The sequence below is a fragment of the Mya arenaria genome, chromosome 15 (assembly GCF_026914265.1).
Source record: "Mya arenaria isolate MELC-2E11 chromosome 15, ASM2691426v1".
Classification (NCBI taxonomy): Eukaryota; Metazoa; Mollusca; class Bivalvia; order Myida; family Myidae; genus Mya; species Mya arenaria.
The window spans coordinates 1,477,020-1,503,275 of record NC_069136.1 but is presented as its reverse complement, the minus strand read 5'-3'; the positions used below and the strand labels follow the sequence as shown (position 1 = coordinate 1,503,275).

Genomic DNA, 26,256 nt, shown 5'->3' with positions numbered 1-26,256 from the left:
TAGCTGCACCCTGTCAAAAACTGTAATTAACGATGGCTACATTCAGTTTGCATAATTATGGAAAAATTGTGCCCATAGACCGTAATACTAAAAGTGTTTATCTTGTGGCGGGCGACCTGCACTCATACATGTTTAAGTAAATACAATCTATCAAATATGGGACAAACGGTATAAACTCAAGTAACGACATGATACATATAATATTAACATATTAAAAAAAAACAGAAAGTAGTGTGTGCATTATTATGTTCCATAAATGATTGAATTTCACATCTACAATGAGCAAACCTTCATAGTATCTGGTTACCCTTTTTTTAAGGCGTTCTGGCGATGGACAGCACTTTGACGAGCAATGCGACATAGAACTGTAAGACCGGTTTCAACAAATTTATCACCCAGGCAATGAGTTTCGTGTCGGATCCCAACCAGATGTCCACCGTCTATTGTTAAGTCAGGAGACAATGAAGCGTACCTGAGTCGCTTGATGAAATACATGATCTTTCTTAAGGTCGTCTCCTTTCGAAACAACATAAGTCAAAGATGCAAGAAACTTAGCCATTATGGAAACACGTTTTCAATAATCTTGTTAAAGATATTACATATGTTGTTTTAATCTGTAATTAACTTAGCTAACAGAATGTTACTGTAGATAGTATGTATTTTTTAACTTCAATTTGCTCCATTATTAAAAGTAGATTCGTTCGGCAAGATTGTGTTGCGTATTTTTTTTTATCTTAGCATACTTTATGCAGTAAAATTCGGTATGCTGCATTTGCTCTTTTCTATTTTCATGTTCAACCAGGGAAGAGTGACAGAGCGTACTTGTTTGCATGTATACTCTGATGGAGCAGTGTCCGGAACTCATTTCGAGTATAGGGGAAGGAGCAATGCCCTCTCAGGAGGAACTTCTAAGGACCTGTCCTCAGAATCCTTCCGGTAGGTGATTCTATGGTGAGATGGGAGATGGGAGTATGACGAAATAATGTAAAATAATCATATTTAGAACGCTATCAGCTGCACAGCCCCAAAAAGGTTTTAACAGCTCGATGGCGTAGCACAAGGGCTCAATCGAATAAATATCAAATCGAAATAAACGATCTGCAATACAGCAGTTGGATTGAATACTTAAGTCCACTTGCACGACGACTTTAAAGCATTTAATTGTGTATATACTGTATTATTCCATCCAATATACTATATTTAAACGATGGATGGTTATGATCTTGAACTGCCTGTTTGTTCCCCGCGACCCGAAATAATTTAATTCTATCTGGTGGTCAATATTTGTTAGGTTGAGGGGTTACTTTTCCGAGCGCTTTTCTGTGTATACCTGATATAGGTTGAAGGGTTGCTTTTCCGAGCGCCTTCCGTGAATACCTGACATAAGTTGAAGGGTTACTTTTCCGAGCGATTTTCTGTGTATACCTGATATAGGTTGAAGGAATGCTTTTCCGAGCGCCTTCTGTGAATACCTGATATAGGTTGAAGGGTTGCTTTTCCGAGCGCTTTCTGTGTATACCTGACATAGGTTGAAGGGTTGCTTTTCCGAGCGCCTTCTGTGTATGCCTAAAATAGGTTGAAGGGTTGCTTCTGAGCGCTTTTCTGTGAATACCTGATATAGGTTGAAGGGTTGCTTTTCGGAGCGCCTTCTGTGTATACCTGATATACAGACCGTCTCCGTGGCCTTGTGGTTAAGGCGTCCGCCTACGGAGCGGGAGGTCGAAGGTTCGAGTCTCACAAGGGGCTTGTTCTGACATGGCCGGTTGCCGACCCAGCAGCTAGTTAAATCGAGGGGTACCGATTGCCTTCCTGCCAGGCGCCTGGCATTTGGAATAATGAATCGGGGTAAAGATGTTCACGAATGTAGGTGTCTCATAAGCCCAACGTGCTGGCCCTTAACTGAGAGGGGTGACACTATAATAAACAAACACTTTACTTTACTTTACTTTTATACAGTAGGTTGAAGAGTTGCTTTTCCGAGAACCTCCTGTAATTAACAGAAAAATCTTAAAAAAAACATTTGCACAATCACATACCATGTATATAAGTAAGGTTCACAATCTGTATTTTACACCTATTTATTATTTCAAATACTTCATAATGTTGTTATGGACATAATATATGTCATATAAATATATGTAACAGAATGGATTACTTTTCATTATCTAAAAGATGGAATTTGTATTTATATTTGAAGGTTGTTAACCTCTTCTGATTTATTATGTCATCTGAGAATTTCATAATTTCATACTGAAGCAAGAAAACGAATCCTTAAGATAAGAAATGCGTGGTACGTTCGTTTAACATAAGTCATGATTGGAAGCCTATCTCATATTGTTTGCAAAAAAGCATAAGGGGCAATAGCAGTTCGAGTTTAATTTACAAGAGTGGCACAGTGGTATTTGGATCGGTCGGTTGATTTCTCCATTAAAGTTCTCGCAATAGTCCACTGGATTGCGATCACTTGGGTTGTTAAAGAATTATTTTTTGCAATTCTTCTTTGCAGGGTATTTTCTTTATTTATGTTACAATTATTGTCTTAACCCCAAATATGACACCAAACGTATTGGAACTATATACGCATTGAAAAACATACGTTTCATCTCATATGTGAGGTAAAACATGATATTCTTTAGAAGCTTTATTTCGAGGTGATTATTTTTCAAATAAATTTAATTTGTGTCTGCCATTTTATGATTTTCTATATAATATCCAGGTAGTTTTTGTACATTTACATGTTGAAAGATTATTTCATTGATAGTTAAATTTAGATTAGGAGCTTGCTTTGTCTTATGGAGTGTGCATATCATCCATGCGTTTGATTTATTTGTAAGTTAAAAAATAGTTTATTTATTTTGCACCAATCACAATACAATGTATGGATGGATGAGTCGTCAGCAAATAAATCTATATTCATATTGTTATTAGAACGTGCATATATTTCAGAAACAATAATGGACCAAGTATTGACCTTTGCCTGGTGAGATATGAGGAGAAGGCCATTGCAATTTCCAAAAAATGATATAGAGATAATTGTTTGTTTCAGTTTAAGATATACAATTTATTTCACGAGTGATCACCAAAAGCAATACACAGTGTTTTAGTATCACAACAATTTGTAATAACTTTGTACTAATCCAATTAGCCCACTAGATTTACTTTTACAAGTTTATTTGCCAATATATTTGATATTCGTTCACTTCAAGCCCGATATTCCAACGATGTAACACAGGTGGTTTAGATTGATATTGAACCCGTTAAACTTAGAATCTACCTATATTAATATAAATATTTTCAGTGTTTGTTGAATTGCAGGTTCTTGCATGACAGCGATGACATGCATAGCCAGCGCTTCTCAGACGTCAAATATGGGCATTAACGAAAATCTTAGAGCCACTAATAACCTGATCTACCGCCTTCCACTTATGGGAATATCCTGTGGGTATGAAACGTTTGATATGGTTTAAAGGTGGAAAACCGTAAAATGGTTTAAATGAGTAGTATATTAGATCAAAGAGCGCCCTACAACACGGTTGCTAGTTTAAAGGTATAGTATGTTCGATCGATCATAGAGCGTCAAATCTCAGGGCCGCTGGGTTAAAGGTGTAGTATGTCCGATCATAAAGTAATTGGGTACCTGACCTCTTGTTTAACGATATAGCCGGTAAGACAACAAAGCGACTGAGTACATGGTGGATGGTGTAAAGGTAGAGTATGACAGTTGATGGTGCGCCTACGTACAGGGTCGCTAGATAAAGGTTATTGTATGACCGGTCACAGAGCGCCTTAGTACAGGGAAGTTCGTTCAAGTGTATTCTCTGTCATGTCATACACTTGTTTAAGTGTAAAGTCTGTCAAGACATAGATCGACTGAGTACACGGCCGCTGGCTTAATATAATTGTCTGTTAGGTCATTGAGCACCTCAGTGCAGAGCAGCTCGTTTAAGTGACGTCTGTCATGACATTGATCGACTGAGTACATGGCCGCTGGTTTAATGGGATTGTCGGTTAGGTCGTAGAGCACCTCAGTGCAGATCAACTCGTTTTAGTGTAAAGTCTGTCATGACAAAGATCGGCTGAGTACACGGCCGCTGGTTTCATGGAATTGTCTGTTAGGTCATAGAGCGCCTTAGTACATGGAAGCACGGTTTAGTGTATAGCCTGTCATGTCATAGATCGACTGAGTACAAGGCCGTTGGTTAAATGGAATTGTCTGTTAGGTCATAGAGCACCTTAGTACAGGGAAGCTCGGTTTAGCGTTTAATCTGTCATGTAATAGATCGACTGAGTACACGGCCGCTGGTTTAAAGGTATTGTATGTCAGGTCATAGAGCGCCTCAGTGCAGGGCACCTCGTTTTAGTGTAACGTCTGTCATGTCATAGATCGACAGAGTACAGGGCCGCTGGTTTAAAGGTATTGTATGTCAGGTCATAGAGCGCCTCAGTGCAGGGCACCTCGTTTTAGTGTAACGTCTGTCATGTCATAGATCGACAGAGTACAGGGCCGCTGGTTTAAAGATATTGTATGTCAGGTCATAGAGCGCCTCAGTGCAGAGTCGTGATTAAAAGGAAACTTCTTTCGGGTCGCACATCCAGTACAGGGCCACAGGATTAAAGGAATGGTCTCTCCGTACAAAGAGTGCCTGTGTATTCACCAAGTCTGTCAGATTAAAAAAACAACTAGTTACAGTGCTGCCGGATCAAAGGAACAGTCTTTCCGCCAAACAGTGCCTGCAGACAGGGCCGCTGGTTTTAAATGTACACTATGTCTGTCAGGTCATTGAGCGTACATGTGCACTCATTAAAAGCAACATTCTGTCTGGCATTGTGTGCATATGAACCACTCAGAAAGATATGCAATAATACAACAGGTGTCACAACGTCCGAGTATGCAACGTTCCCGAAGAGAAGGGCGAGATCACTGACGATCTCGTTCTTAATGTTGCCAAGGACGTCGGGTCAGGCATTGCGCCAAAGGACATCAATCTTTCTCATCGCACTGTTTCCTCAGCGTAACTTCGTCCCCGGGAAAAATGAAAGACAGTGACATTTTAGTTCAGTTCACAACACATAAAGCTAAATGAAGCTTTGCACTAACATGTATTAAGCCTTGGAGCTAACCTGATATTGACATTGCCACACATATAATATTTGTCATAAATATCTGAAAATTTGTCTTATATCAATATTATATATATATCTTTTTCAAAAAAATATATGTATTCTTCTACATTGCTTTATCTTGCTATGTTTGAAATGCAGTCATATTTAAATCAGAACCCTTGGTTCACATTTAAAAGGATTACGCCGTGTCTTAAATAGTTTGTATCCTTTTTGAAATTCATCATATTTGAAGCATTAGCCTGGATTACATGTAAAAAAGTGCATGTATCGGTTGCTGTTTTCATTTCACCGTGTAAAAAAGATCATATGTAATCATTACCCTTGAATCACATATACATACCGTTCATGTAAATTCAACATCCCATCAACTCGTTTAAGTTTTCTCCATCGGGAAACCTTTTACCCCCTTATTATAGCATATCATAAAATGTGTACTACTCTTTTCCCACCACCGCATTCTTCCTCCGACCTCCATTACCCCCTTTCCGTTCTTCTCTGAACCCTCCATTGTCACTCAGTACTCAGGGATACCACTGTACATATCCTTTTTTATACAGCAATAACATGAACATCGATATTTGCACATAAATGCTACGCGTGGGACTGTTCTGATACTATAAACACGAACTAAAGGTCTAAATATCCTAAATCTTTTTGAACTGTTGACATGGTTAATTATGTTATTAATCCTCTCTGGCGACATTCAAGAAAATCCAGAAACTCCGTGTCCCTCATTCTCTTCCTCAACATGCTCATCGAACTACCAGTTATCAGACTGAAATCTATTCATGGTTCACTACAATGTTTCATAAAGAAAAGAGATATTCTTTTTGCTCAGCTAAATCACTTTGATGTACTGGCATTCACTGAAATGGTTGAACGACAGTGTTGTATCTCACGACATACTTTTCCTAACTACAGTATGCCCTTATTAGGTGAGATCGTCCTTCTGACAGCCATGGTGGGGGTCTAAGTTTATGTCAAGGACAACATAACAGCATTTCGTCGAACTGATCTTGAACTAGGTGATATCGAAGTTATTTTGCTTGAAATCATAGATAGAAATAAGCATATATACCTCTTGATTTATTTTATCGACCACCTAATGCAAACGCAATAGTTTTGAATCTCATTAACCAGTCAATTGGTCTCGCGTTTGATACTTGAATTAAAGATATTCCTGTTACTGGTGACTTTAATCTTCATCAATTTAAGCATTCAATCATACAGAAAATCAAAAACATCCTTGAAATATGGCCTTTCTCAAGTTATTCATGAAGCAATAGAAAATTCTCAATGACTCATAGACCTCATTTAAGTCTCCTCACTTGAGCTAATTCCATTTTTTGGAGTTGGTGAACCTTTTCTCGACCAGTCAATACGTTATCATTGTCCAAATTGTTGTTGTTTTAAGTACAATAAAGCAGGTAACACTTTGTTTAAGCGAACAATATGGAAAAACTCGGATGGAAACTATGAACGTCCTTGTAATAAGATTTCTTTATTGGTCTGGAATAAATACTTAAATCAGGATATTGGTGTCCATGCAGCCATATATACTTAACAAGTCTTTTTTCCTTTGAATTATGTATCCCAAACAAAACATTCACTATTCGAACATCACTCCCTCCATGGTTTCCCAACGAAATTCGTTTCCGTCGTCGTAAAAGTGAATTATTATCTGCCATGGTTATTACTCCACAGGAACTGTCTGACGCTCTTCAAATTCGGCTCTTTAAGAACGGTAAAGCCTCTGGACAAGATCTTGTAAACGGTACGAGGTTTCGAAAGAGCTTTCAACTCCTTTAGCAGGGCTGTTCTATCGTTCAATGCAGCATGGTGAGGTCCCTCGACAATAAAAACTCGCACACGTTTGTGCTATCTTAAAGAACAATCTTAAATCGAACAACACAAGGTTCGTTTACTCTTTAAAATGCACCTTTCACTTGAACCTTCTTATCTAAACAACATTTTTCCATCATTTGTTGGTGATGTAACAACATACAGATTAAGAAACGCTCGCAATCTACGCAATATTCAGTGTAACTCTCAACAATTCGTTTCATCCTTTCTTCCTTTAACCATATCGTTATGGAACTCTCTGCCTGATGCAACTAGGGAATCACAATCGCTTTATTCTTTTAAGCATGCGCTTAATAAAAATTACCCGGTCGTTTGAGACCATTTTTATGTTGAAACCAGAGACGTATCCCTTCAACTCACACGATTTCGCGTGTTCTGTAGTTTTTTACATGAACATTACTTCCTCCTCACACACCACCACCGTGTATTTCTACATCCACTTTTGTAAGAAATTATATTCCAATATCCATAGCATCCACCACCGTGTATTTCTACATCCACTTTTGTAAGAAATTATATTTCAATATCCATAGCATCCTACCTTAAAATGGCGTAAAACTCATATTGTACAAGATTTTTTTATATTTAAATCACTTCAACCCAGCAGTAGAGTATCAAACAATTTCTGAAATATATTTTTCAATTATTTGTACTCGACATATCTCTGACAATGAAAAACGAAAGAAAGGCTTATTCACTGTCTATGCATTTCATCACTCTAAATTTAAATGCATGTTTCTTTGTGGTTTACCCAAGCGTTCATTTAAAGCATTCATTTTCAAGTCAGAACGCGTTACTCAATTCATTTCTAGTTCAGTGATGTTGTGGTTTGTTCACTATGGTGTTAACCTGGATTTATACCTCGCTTCTGTGTAAGTTTATTCTTTGTTCGTAATTAATAATTAATGGCGCGCTATATAATGTAATAAATAACCTTTTGTTGTCGTTCTTGATTGAGCGATTTTAATTTAAGGTGAATAGAATTAGAATTTCTTTGTGACCATTTACGTTCCCGAAAGCAGTATATTTTGCAGGCTTGGCAGCTCTTATTAACATACGAACTACATTGCATGTGAAGGTGTTTTTAAACAACAATATACTTGTTACTGTTAAAGCATTATTCATAAGAGACTTTAGTTAACCTTAGATGAATTGTAATATTTAGTTTAAGATAAGGCGAGATGTTTTATTCATGTGAGATGTAAACGGCTCACCTTAGTTTCTGTGTTTACCTGTAGTCTAAAGAAGGAGCATGGAGTGAATCTCCAAATCTTCTTCCTCAATCTCCTTGGTTTTCGAATGTAAAGGAAAGTATTCCATTAAGTTTGAGATGCATCGGTACTCTAAAGGTGCTGGGGTTTATTTATTACCCGGGACTATAATTCCTTTTTATTTATAATTCTAGCAGTCGCTGCCACAATAACAGATCATAAACGCGTTGAACCATACAAGATAACACAGTAAATGTGTTAAGACATTTTATCTATTTAAAACACATACGCAATTTTCAATTTGTAGTTATTTTAAAACTTCTTAAAATTGTTTATGTTAAGTGACCTAAGTCTTGAAGTATCTAAAGGGAAGATAAAGCTAAAATAAGAAAGCAAAACAAAAAAACACTATCTATTTCTTAAAAGATCCTGAAATAATTTGCCTTCTATGGTGGCATAACTGCCGTTAGATGACCTGTTAACGTTCGCAAGTTGTTTCTTGATAACCACATTTTTTCGCGATAATTTATACAATATAAGATAGTTAACCTGTCATTATGGTACTTTTAAGTGGAAACCATAACTAGTTAAACTGTTAGTTTTGTATAGCTAAAAAGGGTACAAGGTGGCAGTTCTGGGCACTTTCAATCGTGTTTTAGTCTTATGATATGTATCGTACCAAAAAGGTAACGCGAATACTAACTAAATAGCTGCAAAATTATCGCGAAAATTAAGTCGCTAAAACGACACATTTTGCGAACAACTATCAGGTTATCTTACGGCAGTATAATGCCACGTGTATTTTTTGCAGTATAGGTTCAATATTAACAATGACATAATATATTTATTGCAAGCAAAGCAGGAATACATCAAATGAGCATTTCCATGTATAATGTAAACCTTTAATATAAGCTAACACAAAATTGCGATCCACGGACTTTCGAGCTAATGGGCTGAACGCATGGAAAGGTATAGCGATTCATTGTATATATTAACTATGTGATTATCTTCGAGTTCGTTCATAGTTGATGATTTCGTTATATATATTTCCATTTTTTACAATTACAATGTAGTTATTAGATATGAATGCTAATTACTTCGCCAACAGCCTTATTTTGTTATTCACAAACGGTAATTTGTCAACGTCAGGAAGATAAGTGAAATGATCTCGAGAGTAGAATAGTTTCACTTTGGATGGGGCCATTTTTACCGGTGGGGTAGACATAACAAATACATCCTACACTTCATGCTTCACTTTTAATAGTTTCGAAAATCACTGGTTGACACAGAAATCGCTGTGTTATGGATTAAATAAAAGATGTATCATTTCAATTGAAACATACATTATAAAACAAGTGTTCATATTTGATAGAATGTTTAGTAATTGTTATTGTTTTTTTTTGATAAAAATATTCATTGTAATGCTGTTGGTTTAGTTCTTACAACAACATGCTGGGTGGGTTAGATTCATAAGCTCTCGAAATGGAGTAACATGTTTGTTCATTCATAAGTGAAGTACAATACTACAGGCATAGCAATATATAAAATATATTATTCAGTAAGAATACCTACAATAGAGAAATATACTGTAGTATAAGCAGACTTGTGTCCCTTAGATTTAGGTATGCAATAGTTATGATTATAAATAGACAAATAATACAGGTAAATGTATATTTTTGTATTCATTTATTGTTGAACTGTTATTTTCTCTGAGTCGATGTCATGACGACTTTTATAACCGTGATTTACAACACTGCGCTCAAATGAAAAATGAATTATTGTGAATGGGCCACATTATTTTCCGCTTGCTTTATCGAAGAGGAGTAGGATTATTGACCTTGTTATTCCTGCATGAGTAATTCTTACTGATATTATACAATGGCAGCTGAATTATTGGTTAACCTTTGTGGTTAAACTGTATATCTGACATTGATTTGTGCATTTAATAATCTCAATATTGTTGATAGTTACAAAATAGTAGGTAATGATTGTACTAGGTAACAAAAGAGTAACATTAAAAACTGCACAGTGTGACACTTAAACAACGGACTTCAAAATAACGGATTACATATGAAGAAAACTGACAAAAATTCAGTAGTCTTAATAATTTATATTATTACAATTTTATACCTGCTAAGATGAACTGGTTTCATTTCGATGCAATTGACATAAAGCATAGTGAGCATGAGTTTATGGACTAACAACAAAGTAACAAAAGAGAAACTGAAAAAAAACACTATCGTTTACCTTAAGAATCATTACTATCAATAAAAACGTTATATATGTGGTATTCTCGTGTAAAGATAAGGGAAACTTATACTTATTTTAAAAGTGTTTAACGTTTGCAGCATTTACCATCATCATTGAACTCTTGGATTTCAAGTGACAAAGTAAAAGCAATCATACGTGAGTATCTGCAAAATGATGAGAGAAATGACTAGTTTCTTGACAAAAGAATCTTGGCTATTCAAAATACATTTGAAAACAAAACTTACATTTGAAGGATAGTTGAACATCGCGTTGGCAGAATTCGAAGCATCTGCACTAAACTTAAAAGCAATGCAAAACAATTTAGATATGTATTGTAACTTTTGTGGTGAAAGTATTTTCAATGGTAAAAACGACATATTTTGAGACGTATTTCAACTGCTGCGATTGGAAACATAATGTTTTGATGCACCCTTTCACATTCCGTTGAATAAAGAAAAGTTGTTAAAATTTGACGTCTTCATAAGATCGTAATGGTCGTGAAGATTCCTTTTTACTAGATAGAGTTCCACAAACATTACAATTTGTTGAAGAAACTGAAACCGGTAATGTATTCAACACTGTAAGTGTGATCAATGCAAAACTTTAGACACACTTTTAAAATTACGGCAGAAATTTTAGGTATATCAAATACCGAAAGGTAACAAAACATGTCTTTAAAAATAATAGTAACAGAAAATTCTGCCGACTTACAAAAGGGAAACAACTCCAGAGTAACAAAAGAGTAACTTCTCTTGTTACACAGTAACAAAATAACATTAAAATAAAATGAGTAACCGCTATGAAAGCCATTCAGGGTTTTAAATCTTCATTCTTGCTAAGATTGTCCTTGTTGGGAAAATTATCATGATTTCAACTACATACGTTCAGACTACTAAACGATTTAATGATATGTTTAAACATATGAAATGGAAATAATTACAACATTAAACGCATAACAAAAACACAGGCCGCAGTTGCTAAGTGTGAGTTAAAACGAGTTGAAACGTATATAAAGACAGATAACTACGAACCCTGTCATAACTGCAGTGGAGTCTCACATCAGAAGGATGAACGTAATTGTTTGTTCAAAGAAAAGTACATACAGAAGTCACTTTTATCAGTACAAAGGGAAACTAGCATATCAAACCTTTACAGAAATGACATAACAGAAATAAAGCAAAACTTGACGATATATTAGGATAGTGCATACAATATGTATTCACGTAACACATGTGACAAAACATTCGATAGAAAATATAACATGAACAGACATAAATAAGCAATACATCGGCAAATATTTTCTGCTTTTGAAGACATAGAAAAAAGTAGCACTTGGTGAGACAATGACAAAATGAATAGTCCATTGTACTATCTCGTGGATGATGAATTTTAACAGAACCAGCCGAGCTACGAAGAAGAAGTATAAGCGTTAATGAACAGAGAAAACATTTCATAGATGCGGCAAAAGACAGAGTTGACAAAACATGATCATTGAAGTACTTGGGGTTTACCTATTAGTGTATTACTATTTGTTTTATTATTAAGTTTCTTCAAGGCAATGCATACATTGATAAAATTTACCATTACTTTTTTACTTTATTCAGTATTGTTGGGATAAAAGTGAGGCTGTGCACGCAAACTGGTTTAAACACACAGTAAATTTACATTTTACTGACCGTTCCAAGGCGGTTCCGTACAATCCTTGACAAACACATCTAGTTTTGTATATAGAGTACATGTTTATGCACAGCGTTGTGTGTGGAGTTTTGTGCTGTTGTTCCATGTCTCTTGTTTGTGATTGTTTGTGTTCTATGTCCTTGGCGTTTACCATGTGCAATTAAATGGAGTTTATGTTTAAACTGTTGGCTACTGTGCTTGTTTCTTTAGTTTTTCATATAAATAATGAAAAGATATTATCGCAAAGCTCTTTCTAATGCATTCACAGACACTGTGTTATGTATGATACCGCTCAAGGATATCCAACTCTGAAAATTTTGACACAAAAGAGGCTTGCAGTTATGATATAAAAAGTGAATGTTTTGTTTGAACCGGTACTTGATTATTAAAATCCACCCGAGCTTAATTATGAAGAACAAACCGACTCAAACATATGTCTGTGTATTTTTTATAAATGTAGCAGAAGCCATCTAAGCAGTGGTGCAATAAATTGTTTGAAATAGTTGTATACGTACATATGCATATGTTGAATACAGATATGATGTAAATATTCTCCAGCTGCTGACCAAACAGCGAAAGCAAATGTTGGTTAGCAGTGTCCCGACCTGAATAAAAGCATTATGTTAAGATTGTTTGACATCATAAACTGAACAAACTCCCCTTTTTTTCCCTAGGCTATATTGATCTCTAATATTTCGATAAAAACCATAACTGTGTCAGCCCGAATAACCTCAAGCTTGATTTTCTCTTATGTATGGATTAATTTCTCTTAGCTGCAGCATGTCACCAACTGTTACCCTTTGTGAACATGAGAGTATCCATGCGTATATGTTTATTACCAAAAGTGCGCGCTTCGCTAGGGCGACTTGCACTTCTTGCATACGTATCTAACTCAAATAAAACTCATCAATTATGTGACATATGGTGCGAACATTATGATCGACATGATTAATACATATGCTTAAACTTATTATTCTTACACTAGACGGTAATTGTTTCATTATCATGTGCCATAAATGATAGAAGTTCATAACCTTCAAGTCAATAGTCTTTGTCCACTCGACCGAGTAATCTAAATACCTGTTTGGACTTATGTATGCATACTCACGATCATGTTTTATATCTGCTTCCACCTTTTCAGGCGTTTTGATGGTGGACTGGTCTCATGCGGAATGCCCCCAAAGCACTTTGACGAGTAAAGCGACGCAGAACTGTGTCGAGGGTTTCTTCACCTATATCGGGTCGGAAGTGAGTTCTGGGTCGGATCCCAGTCAGATTGACACCATCTTCTGTTCGTAAGTGATTTGTCTGGCTACAATGACGTATGTCCGTTTCTGGATGAAATACAATACCTTTCTTTAATTGCGGATAATTTTAATAACTTTGGTTATGTTGACGTCGTCGGCGGCGTATTCCTCGTCGTACAAAGCTTTCACCAATGACTCAAACATGTTCAAGTCATTTGCCTTCGTTACCGAATTTACTGTAGATATGATGTACCTGTTTATTTCAATATGGCTCCATGTAAAAACGTAGGTTTTGTCAGCGATATGGGGTGGCTTATTTTATTTCTTAGCGTCAATTATTACGTAAAATTAAGTATTTTGTGTTCACATTTTTCTATATTTTTCTATTCAACCAGGCCGGAGGGACAGAGCGCAATTGAGTGCATTTTTCCCCTAATTGAGCAGTGTCCGGAACTAATGGCGAATATAAGTGATGGGTCGAAGGGGATACCCTCTCAGGCGGAACTTCAAATGGCCTGTTCTAAGATGTCTGCCGGTAGGTTGTGCTAGGATTAGGTGGGAACCGTGGTATGGTTGAATAATGTTATAGGTCTGATACACAAATTAGGTAAAAGTTAGATGACATGAAGAAACATTTTATGATTAAGAATGGGCAAAGTGAGGGTAGCGAACGAGCCATTCTTTATCATAAAATATTACTTCAGGTCATCTAATTGTCTTAGAATCTTACATCATTGGCTGAAACATTGTCATCTCACAATCTTAGTGAGTGTCTGTCGGATGAGTGGTAGAAGACGAACAAATAAACACAAGCGAAAGTTGAATTTCTTATTGATTAAGCCAAGTACTTAATGACTGTCTATCTGCGAGTTCATTGATTGGAAATGTAGGTTGTTTTCTCAAATTTGTTACCATCTGCAGAGGCCCGTAAATTGGTCTGCAGGAGTGGTATTCAATATGCAACTTAAGTCAATCTTATAGTCATACATCACTGACTCCATTCACTGTACAGGTCTGGGGTGGTATTCAATATGCGACTTAAGTCAATCTTATAGCCATACATCACTGACTCCATTTGCTGTACAGGTCTAGGGCGGTATTCAATATGCGACTTAAGTCAATCTTATAGTCATACATCATTGACTCCATTCGCTGTATAGGTCTGGGGCGGTATTCAGTATGCGATTTAAGTCAATCGTATAGTCATACATCACTGACTCCATTCGCTGTACAGGTCTGGGGCGGTATTCATTATGCGACTTAAGTCAATCTTATAGTCATACATCACTGACTCAATTCACTGTACAGGTCTGGGGTAGTATTCAATATGCGACTTAAGTCAATCTTATAGTCATACATCACTGACTCCATTCACTGTACAGGTCTGGGGTGGTATTCAATATGCGACTTAAGTCAATCTTATAGTCATACATCACTGACTCCATTCACTGTACAGGTCTAGGGTGGTATTCAATATGCGACTTAAGTCAATCTTATAGTCATACATCACTGACTCCATTCGCTGTATAGGTCTGGGGTGGTATTCAATATGCGACTTAAGTCAATCTTATAGTCATACATCACTGACTCAATTCACTGTACAGGTCTGGGGTGGTATTCAATATGCGACTTAAGTCAATCTCATAGTCATACACCATTGACTCCATTCACCGTAATGGTGTGTTTTTATACCTCGTAATCTGATACGCTACATGAATCTTAGATCCAATTAAGACCAATATTGAATACTATCCCAGCTCTAGCGCGTAGCAAGATAAAGAATATCAAAATGAACACTCTCACTGACCACTACGATCGTGTACTTTAGTCTGATTGCACTGGGCTTTTAAGTATTTTAAAGATGTATTTACTGTAGTATTACAATCAATATACCACTGAATACGATGAAGAGTTTTTTTTGTTTTATTTTAGACAGTCTATTCAAAGACCTTGATGGGACCACTGAACGCAACAAGAAAAAGAAAAATAAGCTATCAGCTTTAAATAATAAAACAACATTTATTTACTAACAGTTTTACAATATAAATTCCAAATAAAATCAAAAACAAATAGATATATAAAGATTGATGTTCAAAGAACAAAAGCGCACAAACTATTTTAATGTCCATTGAATTCAATCCACAATTTTTTATGCACTGGATGAGTAATTTAACTTATTAATTAACAGCACTTTCGGCTTAATTACCACAAAAGGTTGAAACGGTATCCTCACAAAATAATTTCACTAAGACTCTACCACTAATTAAACTATTTTAGAAACTTTAATTATACCTTAGATCCAAGATCAGAGATGCTTGCCCTTTAAAACCAAGTAAATATGTTCCAGAAAATTAGCAAGGTCTTACTCCCAAATTCTATATGAATATTGTTAGGTGTAAAACTTGTATTCATGGTATCAAATGAATCCTCTATAACTTAGACAAATCCCGATCAATAGATACACATACATCCGTTGCAACATATCTATGTGTAATAAAAGTTGAGCAATGTTTACTAAAGAAGATTTAATCAGATTTTCAATCAAAAAGCATTACAATGTATTTCGGAAATGTCTTATAACAAAATTTCGTAAAATTTGGTACCCTCCTGATTTCTGTCGGTAAGTCGATATGAACCACACACGTACTGGTACCTCCGAAAGCTTCATGTTGAAGGATTGCTCTTCCTTCTGTATTCGTATTATATCAAGGATGATATTAGTAAAGTGTACTTGTTTTCTACATGTGTTTGTTCTTTCCTGTATGTTAGTTAGATTATTAAAATGGAACGGTGTCAATATATCTAATAACCAAACCAAACATTTCAGCCCCGCGCATGCAAACGATACCGCTGACACACTGGTGGATTGAAATGAACCTGTCTGTTTATCTACCAGTATTTATGTTAATATTTGCGACTTGTCTATGTATAATTTTAGAAGTTTGCATGGAAACGATGACGTGCCTATCTTACGCTCCTCAGGTGGCCAGCATGGGTATAGACGAAAACTTTAGACAGGCTAACAACCTGACCTATCTCCTCCCGCTTATTGGATTGTCCTGCGGGTAAGAAATATTTAACATGCCCTAAAAGCCGAAAACTTTAAAGCATTTTAATGATTTTAAGATGTAGTCTGTCAGATAATAGAGCACAGGAGACCTGTGGATTTGGCTACCGCATTGTCTTTCATGATTTTACAATAGACATTTACAATTTAAATTTAAACGTATGAGGTTACATTTAACGGTTAAAATATGCTTGTGAAATCATTGAATTGTATTCAGCATTATTATCGTTCACGTAAAGTGGGTTTAAAGGTAGTGATTCCGATTTGGCAGGATACACTGTTGACATAATTATAATAAAGCGTATTCGGGTATTTGTTCAGATAAAAACTTTGCTTTATTCCATTCGAAGAAGAGCGGGCGCCAAAATTTCTTCCTACTTTATGTCTGCCTATATACTTTTAGGCGCCGTTTAAATGCATTTTTCTACGTTTTAAGACACCAGGGGTGCGTTTCAGAGACGATCGTTAAGGCGATCGTTAGCTGATTTTGGTAGTACGACCAAAATTACCGATCCGCACCGTTTCAGAGACGCAACGTGCACCTGCTTTATCGTTAATTTTGCTCGTAAACCTACGACCGGTAAGAGGCACTCGTTAACTTAACGATCAAGATGGCGGACGAAGATTTTCTCCATATCAAAGTATATTTTTACTTTTTATTAACATTTGAGAGTTTAATATTACGTGTAGCATGTTCGCTGGTGTGGAATTTTCAAACTATGTCTAAAAATAGCTGAATGGAAAATGTTCTATTTCCGCCGTTCTGTCAAAAACGGATTTTAACTGTAGAAGATGTAAGCTTTTTGTTATATTTTGTTATTGTGCTGATATTGAGTACATCTAAAACATGTAATATGATGTTGAATTTGATTTGGTTCCATTGCTGTTTAATATGTCATGTAAAACATGTTCTTGAAATTCTTCTATTTCGGATGGTTTTTAATTCGGATAAATAAATGCCTGTACATATTTTGTTGTTATATTAACGGTCTTTGTGGCATGTAGTCAGTGAATTATTAAACAGTGTTACCATATTATCATGTCATGATATAACATAATTATTTTTCTTAATTTTACACATCTAAAACTGATGCTAAATATGTAAATATAGATACTGTACAGTAATGTAAACAACACTGTCACAACAAATAAGTTGATTATTGGCTACTTTAATACCATAAACACTATCGGGTGACAATGTAATCATTTTAGTTCACCTTTACTTGTAATTAACTTGTTTTAGTGAGGTATCATATGGTTTATGTAGAAGTTTGTAGTATATGTACATGTGAGTTTTCAACTGACAAAGGTTAAATCTTGTCTTTTTCAGTCATACCATTTGATGCCAAGTGTACAATAAAAACTGAAATGAAAATTGCCAACAGAAGTGTCATGGTCTTGGTGGAAAATACTGTGCTCGTCATTGACCTCTGTTTAATAATGGTATGGAAAAGGGAATTAAATTGTAATGTTGGTTTTATGAATAATAATGGAGGTGTATTCAACATATGAACACATTGTCATAAGGACTTATGTAGAAATTAAACTGAAAACCATATTATGTATCTGCAGTTAATGCACAGGCTATGTACAGATGCTTATGGATATTCTATGTTTTCATTTTTTAGTGTTTTTACTTGTTAAATATTTGTTTTAGTTAATTATTTCAGACTGGTGATAGAAAACTATCAGGAATGCTTCAAGCTGGCAATGGAGGGAAATGTAAAAGTAGGTAGGAAATGATAAAATGCAATAGGATATTAACCAATGTTATGAATAATACAATAAGATTAATTTATATTGATACAATGTTAGGCATCTTACTTTGAGCAGTTAACTGGTTAACATACTTGTTATTTAACTTATATGAACATTAAACAAGAAATAAAATGTGACCAGAATGGTGTTTTTCATGTTTTCTTAAAAACTCTACTTATTTTTTTTTTTAAAAGACAATAATTTTTCATAAACTATGCAAACTATTTCAGTTGAAATATGGGAATGTAAATTATGTGTTACTTGCAGTTTAACCATTAAAGGGTGTTTTCATAAATGTTTTATATTGTGCTGTATTAAACAATATTTTATAACTTTTTGTCTTTTTTCAGGACACTGAGAAATCACAATGTTTCAAACATCTAAAATATGCTCACAGTCAGTCTTCAAGATACTCTCCATAAAGGTTCCAGTATGATTTAGGAGACTGTCAGAATAGTACTTTATACCTACATACACTGGAGATACCTGACCCAGCAGATAACTACAGATATATTGAAACATAACCTGAAATTAATTGCATATCCCAATACAACATAAGACTTTAAATTGTTAAATAGGCAGTGAGGCATTTGTGTGTAACTTCATTATTTGAAATTTCTTTTTCTTTTTTTTAAGTTTGACTTTGCATTTAAAAGCCATTAGCATTAGATTTTCCAAAAATATATGTATTTTTATACAGTTTCTACTGTGATGTATATCCAGTTGTGCATGTTTCCTCTAAAGATTAAAACACTTTTGAATTATCTAGGAAAATTTAAATGATACATTTATTCAAACTGATAATATATAAAATACACACTACCATTGTTGATTATGTAAACCTTCATACTATCTTTTTATAGAAATTATGTGAATCTTTTGATATTTCTAAATACATTTATTTTTACTTTTACTGGCTCATGTTTAAACACAGAATGCTATATAAAGTGTATACTCCAGTGTATATCATAACATGATATCATAACATGATTGAAATAGATAATAGATATTATTTGCATGAAACTCTGAACACTTAACCACTATGGCAATCTGCACCAGTTAAGATACTTTTTGTTGAATAATGTGTTTTGATGAGACGAGCTTGTAAAATAGCTGTATTTCTTTAAGTCATTTTGTGTATTTGAAGCATGTCTGCAAATGTAGATTTTATCATGTATTTTGAATGGATCTGAAATACTGTTTATTTAACTGTTATTACAACGATTGAAACAATAAAGATGGATTTATGAATTGTCTTCATACAAAAAATCCAACCAGTCAAAATTGTATTTTCGAACTGTTTCCCAATACAACAACTCTCAGTCACAGTTTTGGTGCATAAACGTATGAACTTTACTCGTTATCTAAACTAAGGCCGGTTGTTGATGATTGGAATCAGTCATCATCAGCATCCACCATACCCACCACAACCACCACCACCAACAACTTCACCACCTTCATCATCATCCACATCATCAATCATCAGCAACATCTACGCATCATCATCTCGTCATGATCATTGTCGTCATCGTCACATCATATTTAGTATCATTGCCGTCGTCGCATCATCATTATTATTATCATCATCTTAGTCGTCGTCGCCGCATTATCATTTTAATAATCAAAATATTCTTCTTCGTCGTCATCGCATCATCATTATAGTGTCATTGTCGCATTATTATTATTAAATCATCATTGCCGTTGTCGTCGCATCATCGTGACTATCATCAGCACCATGCTGCACGTTTGCATTTACTTTACAGAACATTCATTATACGCATACTATAATATTTCACTTATCAAAGACAATCACCAGCCTGAAAAAACAACGTATTTTGTTGTTGTCCAATTTTCATTATAATTACACATATTTTAAAGGGAGAGTCGGAACCCGCCACTGCCTCCATCACAAAAAATCCCGGATGATGATGTACTTAAGATACAATTGTAACATAAATAGCAGATGGTTAATCAGAATAGAGACCACGAGTTTGTATCAGTTGTATCAATCATTATAAAAAGGAGAGTTACATTAATTGATAATCAAGAGATTATCAGTATTATAAATATTATTATTTCATTGTTATTATTATTATTATTATTTATTATTATTATTATAATTATCATTCATAAAAACGACAGGTGCGCTCATCAGGTTAATATGACGTAACGTCATTTCAATTCAGACTGGGTCACTCGCTTTAACGCTGTGCTTTATCGTTATTTTTAACGTACGACCGGAGAGTTTACGAGACGTTTCTGAAACGCCTTTATGATTATCGTGAAGTTGGTCGTTATAATGATCGTAAATTTACGATAATGGCAGATCGTAAAATCTATCTGAAACGCACCCCAGGGGTGCGTTTCAGAGACGATCGTTAAGGCGATCGTTAGCTGATTTTGGTAGTACGACCAAAAGTACCGATCGGCACCGTTTCAGAGACGCAACGTGCCCTGCTTTATCGTTAATTTTGCTCGTAAACCTACGACCGGTAAGAGGCACTCGTTAACATGTGTCAATCATTATAAAAAGGAGAGTTAATTAATTGATTCCCTTCAAGAAATTATCATTATTATTATTATTATTATTATTATTATTATTATTATTATTATTATTATTACTATAATTATAATTAATAAAAGACAGATGCGCTCATCAGGTTAATATGACGTAACGTCATTTCACTTCAGACTGGGTCACTCGCTTTAACGCTGTGCTTTATCGTTATTTTTTACGTACGACCGGAGAGTTTACGAGACGTTTCTGAAACGCCTTTATGATTATCGTTAAGTTGGTCGTTATTATGATCGTAAATTTACGATAATGGCAGATCGTAAAATCTATCTGAAACGCACCCAAGTTTAGTTTGCCAAAATAACATACGGTTTTATTTTTAAATTATTCATATAAACAGTCCGATGAAGGAGCATTTCTACTGTATATCACCTGCAACGGAAGAAGCGTGTAAAACTATCCCTGACGAGATGGATACGATGATTACTTTAATCAACGGCGAATTACCTGATGGTTTCGTCTTTCCAGAGTACCACGTACTGAAAACGTTCATCTACACCGGATGCAGAGACGCCCCTGACGGTGTGTTATTACTTCACTATGTATGCAAATGCATGCTGATGGTGTCATCCGAAATGTACGTCAGTACATGTACAGTGTTGATGACGCTGTTATATGGGATGATATCCGTTCTGAATGTTCAACCTATGTAATTTAATGACATAATTGGTTGAATTTCATTTCCATTTGCACTTATTCTTCCAAGTAGTGAACGCCTTTTCATTGAACAGGTTTAGGTAAAGAGTATTCGCTTTTGTACCACGTAGTGAAATATTATATGCATACTTTAGAGTAGTTACAGGAACCCGTTTGACATTCACAGTTGTTGTTTTTTTCACTTCTCCAAACAGACATGGCTACCAACAAGTGCGTACATGACAATTTGGAGTCAACTGCATTTACGGAGTGTATGTCAAAAGTAAAAACCGACTTCAAAACTCCAATTGAAATGAAGAGCTGCGGGTATGTTTTTGTAATGTATTTTACTTGAAGCAAATAATTTGGATCACTAGCGTCAAGGAAAGGATATAACTTGTATGATTAAGTATGGTCCGAATACATATAAACGACATAATCGAGTATGGTTGAAAACATAATTATAATCTACTTGATCGAGTATCAGGGTGAGGAATCACGTGCCTTCAAAGGGTTTCTCAAATGAGTCATCACGGGTCACAACCCATGTAAACAAACAAGTTAGTGACGTATATTTATGGAGTTTTGCTTACATGAATAAAGCGCTCGTCAGTCGAGAAGAGCGATTGTCGTATATAATGATTTCATGTGTTAGGCGGTCGTCAGTCGAGTAGAGCGCTTGCCGTATATCTGCTTTCATGAGTAAGGCGCTCATCGGTCGAGAAGAGCGCTTGCCATATATACTGCTTTCATGAATAAGGCGGTCGTCAATCGAGAAGAGCGCTTGCCATATATACTGCTTTATGAATAAGGCGGTCGTCAATCGAGAAGAGCGCTTGCCATATATACTGCTTTCATGAATAAGGCGGTCGTCAATCGAGAAGAGCGCTTGCCATATATACTGCTTTCATGAATAAGGCGGTCGTCAATCGAGAAGAGCGCTTGCCGTATATACTTCTTTCATGAGTAAAGCGCTTGTCAGTCGAAATATGTGCTGGCTGTAAACATTGTTTTCATGGGTAGGCACTCGACAGTCGAGATGATCGCTTGCCGTTTACAATGCTTTCATTAAAAATGTACTCTGTCGATCGTTGGGTGTAAATATTGCTACGGGCGCTCGTCAGTTTAGAAGAGTGTTACCTGTGTATAAATATGCTCGTCAGTCAAAAAGGGAGTTACCTGTGTATATATGTGCTCGGTAGTCGAGAATATTGCTACCTGTGTAGGAATGTGCTCGTCAGTTGAGAAGGGCGTTACCTGTGTATGGATGTGCTTATCAGTCGAGAAAGGTGTTATCTGTGAATGAATGTGCTCGTCAGTCGAAAAGAGCTGTTACCGTATATATTGTGTTCAATAAATAAGTACTCTCTCGACTGTTTGATGTATATATTGCTACAGGCGCTCGGTAGTCGAGAAGAGCGTTACCTGTGTATGAATATAAAACTCAGACTGAAAGGCGTCTTTTGGAATGCTTGTTCCTTGGCAGCTGGAAACTGTTTGTCGATCTATTAATGTCTTTTTACAGCGCAAGCCTATTATTCTCTGATAAATGTAATATCATACCAACTAAAGTATGTCTGCACTATTAGTGTGAAAATACAGTATACATGTATTAACATAACAACAATTTTCCATTCGCACTATTGGTGAAACAATTCTGTAAATTACAGTTCCAGCGTACCAGGTCACTTTAAGTATACATAATTTAATTATATATAGTAATTATAAACACACTTGATATAAATATACCTTGAGTGACGCTTATTTACAGGGTATCTTACACCAACACCGTGGACAGGCATTTTAAGGTTTTATATCTTTATTTCCTACCTTTATGGAGGAACATCTGTAAAAGTATATACTATTCAAGATCAGTTGTGAAATAATGCTCAAAACATCTATTTCGGTAAACTGAACTGATCTGTTTTCGGGGTCAAACTTATTTACAGCCAGGGTCCAATTTCTCGAAATTTCTCACTCATTTAAGTATCTAATTTCATTGAGCATTTTAGCTTTACTAAATATGATTTTATGTAACATGTACAGACAGCGAGTAGTTCATCTTATTTAATTGAAGTGAAAAGTCTTTAAAAAGACAATATTACACAATTTATACCAAATCAAAAGTAGCTGTATTTTTCCTATTCTTCTAGGGGACTTTTAAAACAAAATGAGAAATATGGGCTTAGGGTAAGCCAAAGTAGACAAAATATATGACGTATTTACTTTTCTGTTGTGTAGAGCCACGGATGCCCGGCTCATGTGCCTCGAAGAATCCGTCGTGAAGCAATGTGGCAGGAGGTATTACTACACCCTGACAACCATGGGAGACCGCTTTCTCACGAAGAGTCTATTCACGTGTGACCGTTCCACGAGCGCCGCCCCGGTCGTCCGTCTGTCTGCCACTGCTTCGCTTGTAGTTGTAGCTGTTATCTTTCTTTTGTAAACTCGATGGTGCATTTTGATCTTTGAATACAAAATTGTATCTGTACTCATAAAGTTTTGCAATCTGATTAAAGCAACATGCTCAAGCCTAATTAGGATTTATGAAGAATTATTTTAATCAGATTGTGCATTTGTGCATTCAGGTCTTGAAATGTGCTCGTTTCGCCTAGTTGAAGTTTAGGATATGTGAGAATTTGTAACCGTTTATATACTCTTTTTGTTCACTTGTTCAAGATGTGTCACTTATATAAAAGTAACATTCATTTTTAATGTAGTCTGTAATACAATACTTATCTGTTTGATATACATTGACATGATTTCTATATGTATACCGGAAGTGGTGACTTGCATTACTTAATGTTCTGAAACAGTTTGACATTATTATTGACATTATTTAAACTAAGAACACAGAACACTTGCGCTAACCAAATTCTGTACAGAGCTAAGTTCACTGAATAAACTTTCGTCACAGTTTCAAATTACTCTTTTTAGCAATATATGCTTGACCCTACTTCTCATTAAGTGGTTATTTGTTTTTCGCGTTGATAAGAAAATGTAACGATGTATTTTGTTGTTGAAGTTATGTGCTACACGATTCTTAAAGTTGTTGTCAAAATCTAAGTACTAGTATTGTATTGAAATACTTTGTTATGTATGCAATTTTAGAGTAGAGGGCTTTAAATGAGGACCCGTAAGATATGAACATGTTATACGGAATGTTTTTACTGCGAAAACCTATGTTAACAGTACATGTAATTAAGAAACAAATGATAAGAATGGTGTTATGGCATACTTATACAATTTTAAGTCGAATATCAAAATCTTGAAATGTTAAGTCTCGTCTCCAGGCAAAAATGTCAAATATTCAGTTGGGCTTACAAGGTTTTGAACATTGAAACGTTATATTGCGGAGTTATAAACGGGGCAATATTTGAGATCAATGGTGAATTGGGGATAGGCGTCCCAGTGGGGATTTTGATTGGGAGCGGGGAACAAGTGCCTGTATTTGTGAAGACACAATGAGATCTGTCGTCCTCACAATCAGCAATCAATCAGCTGATAGTTCTGCCAAATATACTGATTAAGCTGGTTTATTTAATGGTCTTGGTTCATTTTAGTATTGGATATTGGCTCAATCTTATTATGGACAAGGGGTTAAATCAGGGATAATTATTATGGAAATTTAGATATTGACTTATATAAGGGGTCTTTGTGTTTACATGGTGATTCAATTGTTTGGCTTGTAAATTATACGTTGGAGGAGGGATGTTTTAAAAAAAAAGACGTATTATGAGCCTAAATATCCCGAAGCCTACATGTATTTACGAACTACGAAAAGGCAACAATTCTAGGTCGCAAACAGTCAGGTATAGAATAGTAAATGCATATTAAACTTAATACCGTCAGATACGTTTTCGTCTAGTCAACAAGTAAAGTCAAGTCTTATTATCTCAAATACTTGAAGAACATCAAGCTATTTAGGTCATTAATACTGGCAATGCAATTTAAATGCCTACATTAATAAGATATTATCATTGTTATATTATATATGTGGCTGCATTTCAGCTACATTAGTTACTTATTGCCCTCTAAGGTGTGACTGTTTCGTATTTCATAGCTGTTGCTTTAAGAACCAATTAACATATGTTTAGTTCATACTGATATATTTTGGAATGAGCGACCTCTAGATGAGAAATTTTAGTTTATAAGTCTACGCATTTTATGTGTAATTTCGGAAGATTCACATGTATCTTCTTAAAAGTTTATCAGGTTGAATGTGCATTGAACCATCCGTTGAATTAAGTTTGGGTTTTTTCAAAGTCAAGGTATTTAGATCCCTGTCAATGCAATGCTGTTTCGTTTTCACCTGTGTTCCTTTCGATTACCAGACGACCTGCTTTAAGAGTTCATATTTGTCACATGCTTATTTTTGTTGTCGAAATAAACGATACACCTATATCGTAATTACTTTGTTTGCATTCCAAATATAAGGACCCATGGGTATTATGTTTTTCTTACATCCGTGATGATTTAGTATATCACGACTACGCAATCATCACGTTAGAAAAAGAAGCATATACTACTGTTTCAGTGTGTGAAAACCAAGTGATAAATTACGTCATAAATGATACGTCGGAAGGCAATATTTTGCTTCAAATGAAAACTTTAAACAAAGATAAGATTTATTCATCATATCCAATGAAATATGGCACAGTCTATGCTACTTACATAGCCATGCCTTCGGACTTTTACTAGAGTTTGCTTGAGAGTTTTGATTCTCAGAACACTTTGTGACGTAATTTATCACGTGGTATACACACACACACTGTGTAAACACTTATTAGCGACAAGAATTCTTTGTGCAACATAATGCCCCCTAATCTGGTAGATTAAGTACATGTG

The 26,256-nt window shown here is 35.4% G+C and overlaps 1 protein-coding gene and 1 long non-coding RNA gene across 2 annotated transcripts; both read left to right on the top strand.

Moving 5' to 3' along the window:
- Nucleotides 1-7,739: 7,739 nt before the first annotated feature.
- On the top strand, nucleotides 7,740-25,812 carry LOC128219787 (uncharacterized). Its single transcript, XM_052927806.1, has 7 exons — nucleotides 7,740-7,859; nucleotides 13,267-13,420; nucleotides 13,768-13,907; nucleotides 16,311-16,437; nucleotides 21,113-21,294; nucleotides 21,624-21,735; nucleotides 23,650-25,812. The coding sequence occupies exons 1-7, from the start codon at nucleotides 7,826-7,828 to the stop codon at nucleotides 23,852-23,854; spliced, it is 954 nt and encodes a 317-aa protein (XP_052783766.1). The 5' UTR covers nucleotides 7,740-7,825; the 3' UTR covers nucleotides 23,855-25,812.
- Nucleotides 17,784-18,854, top strand: LOC128219791 (uncharacterized). Its single transcript, XR_008258662.1, has 3 exons — nucleotides 17,784-17,882; nucleotides 18,110-18,167; nucleotides 18,548-18,854. It is a non-coding gene; the product is annotated as an uncharacterized LOC128219791 (long non-coding RNA).
- Nucleotides 25,813-26,256: the final 444 nt, after the last annotated feature.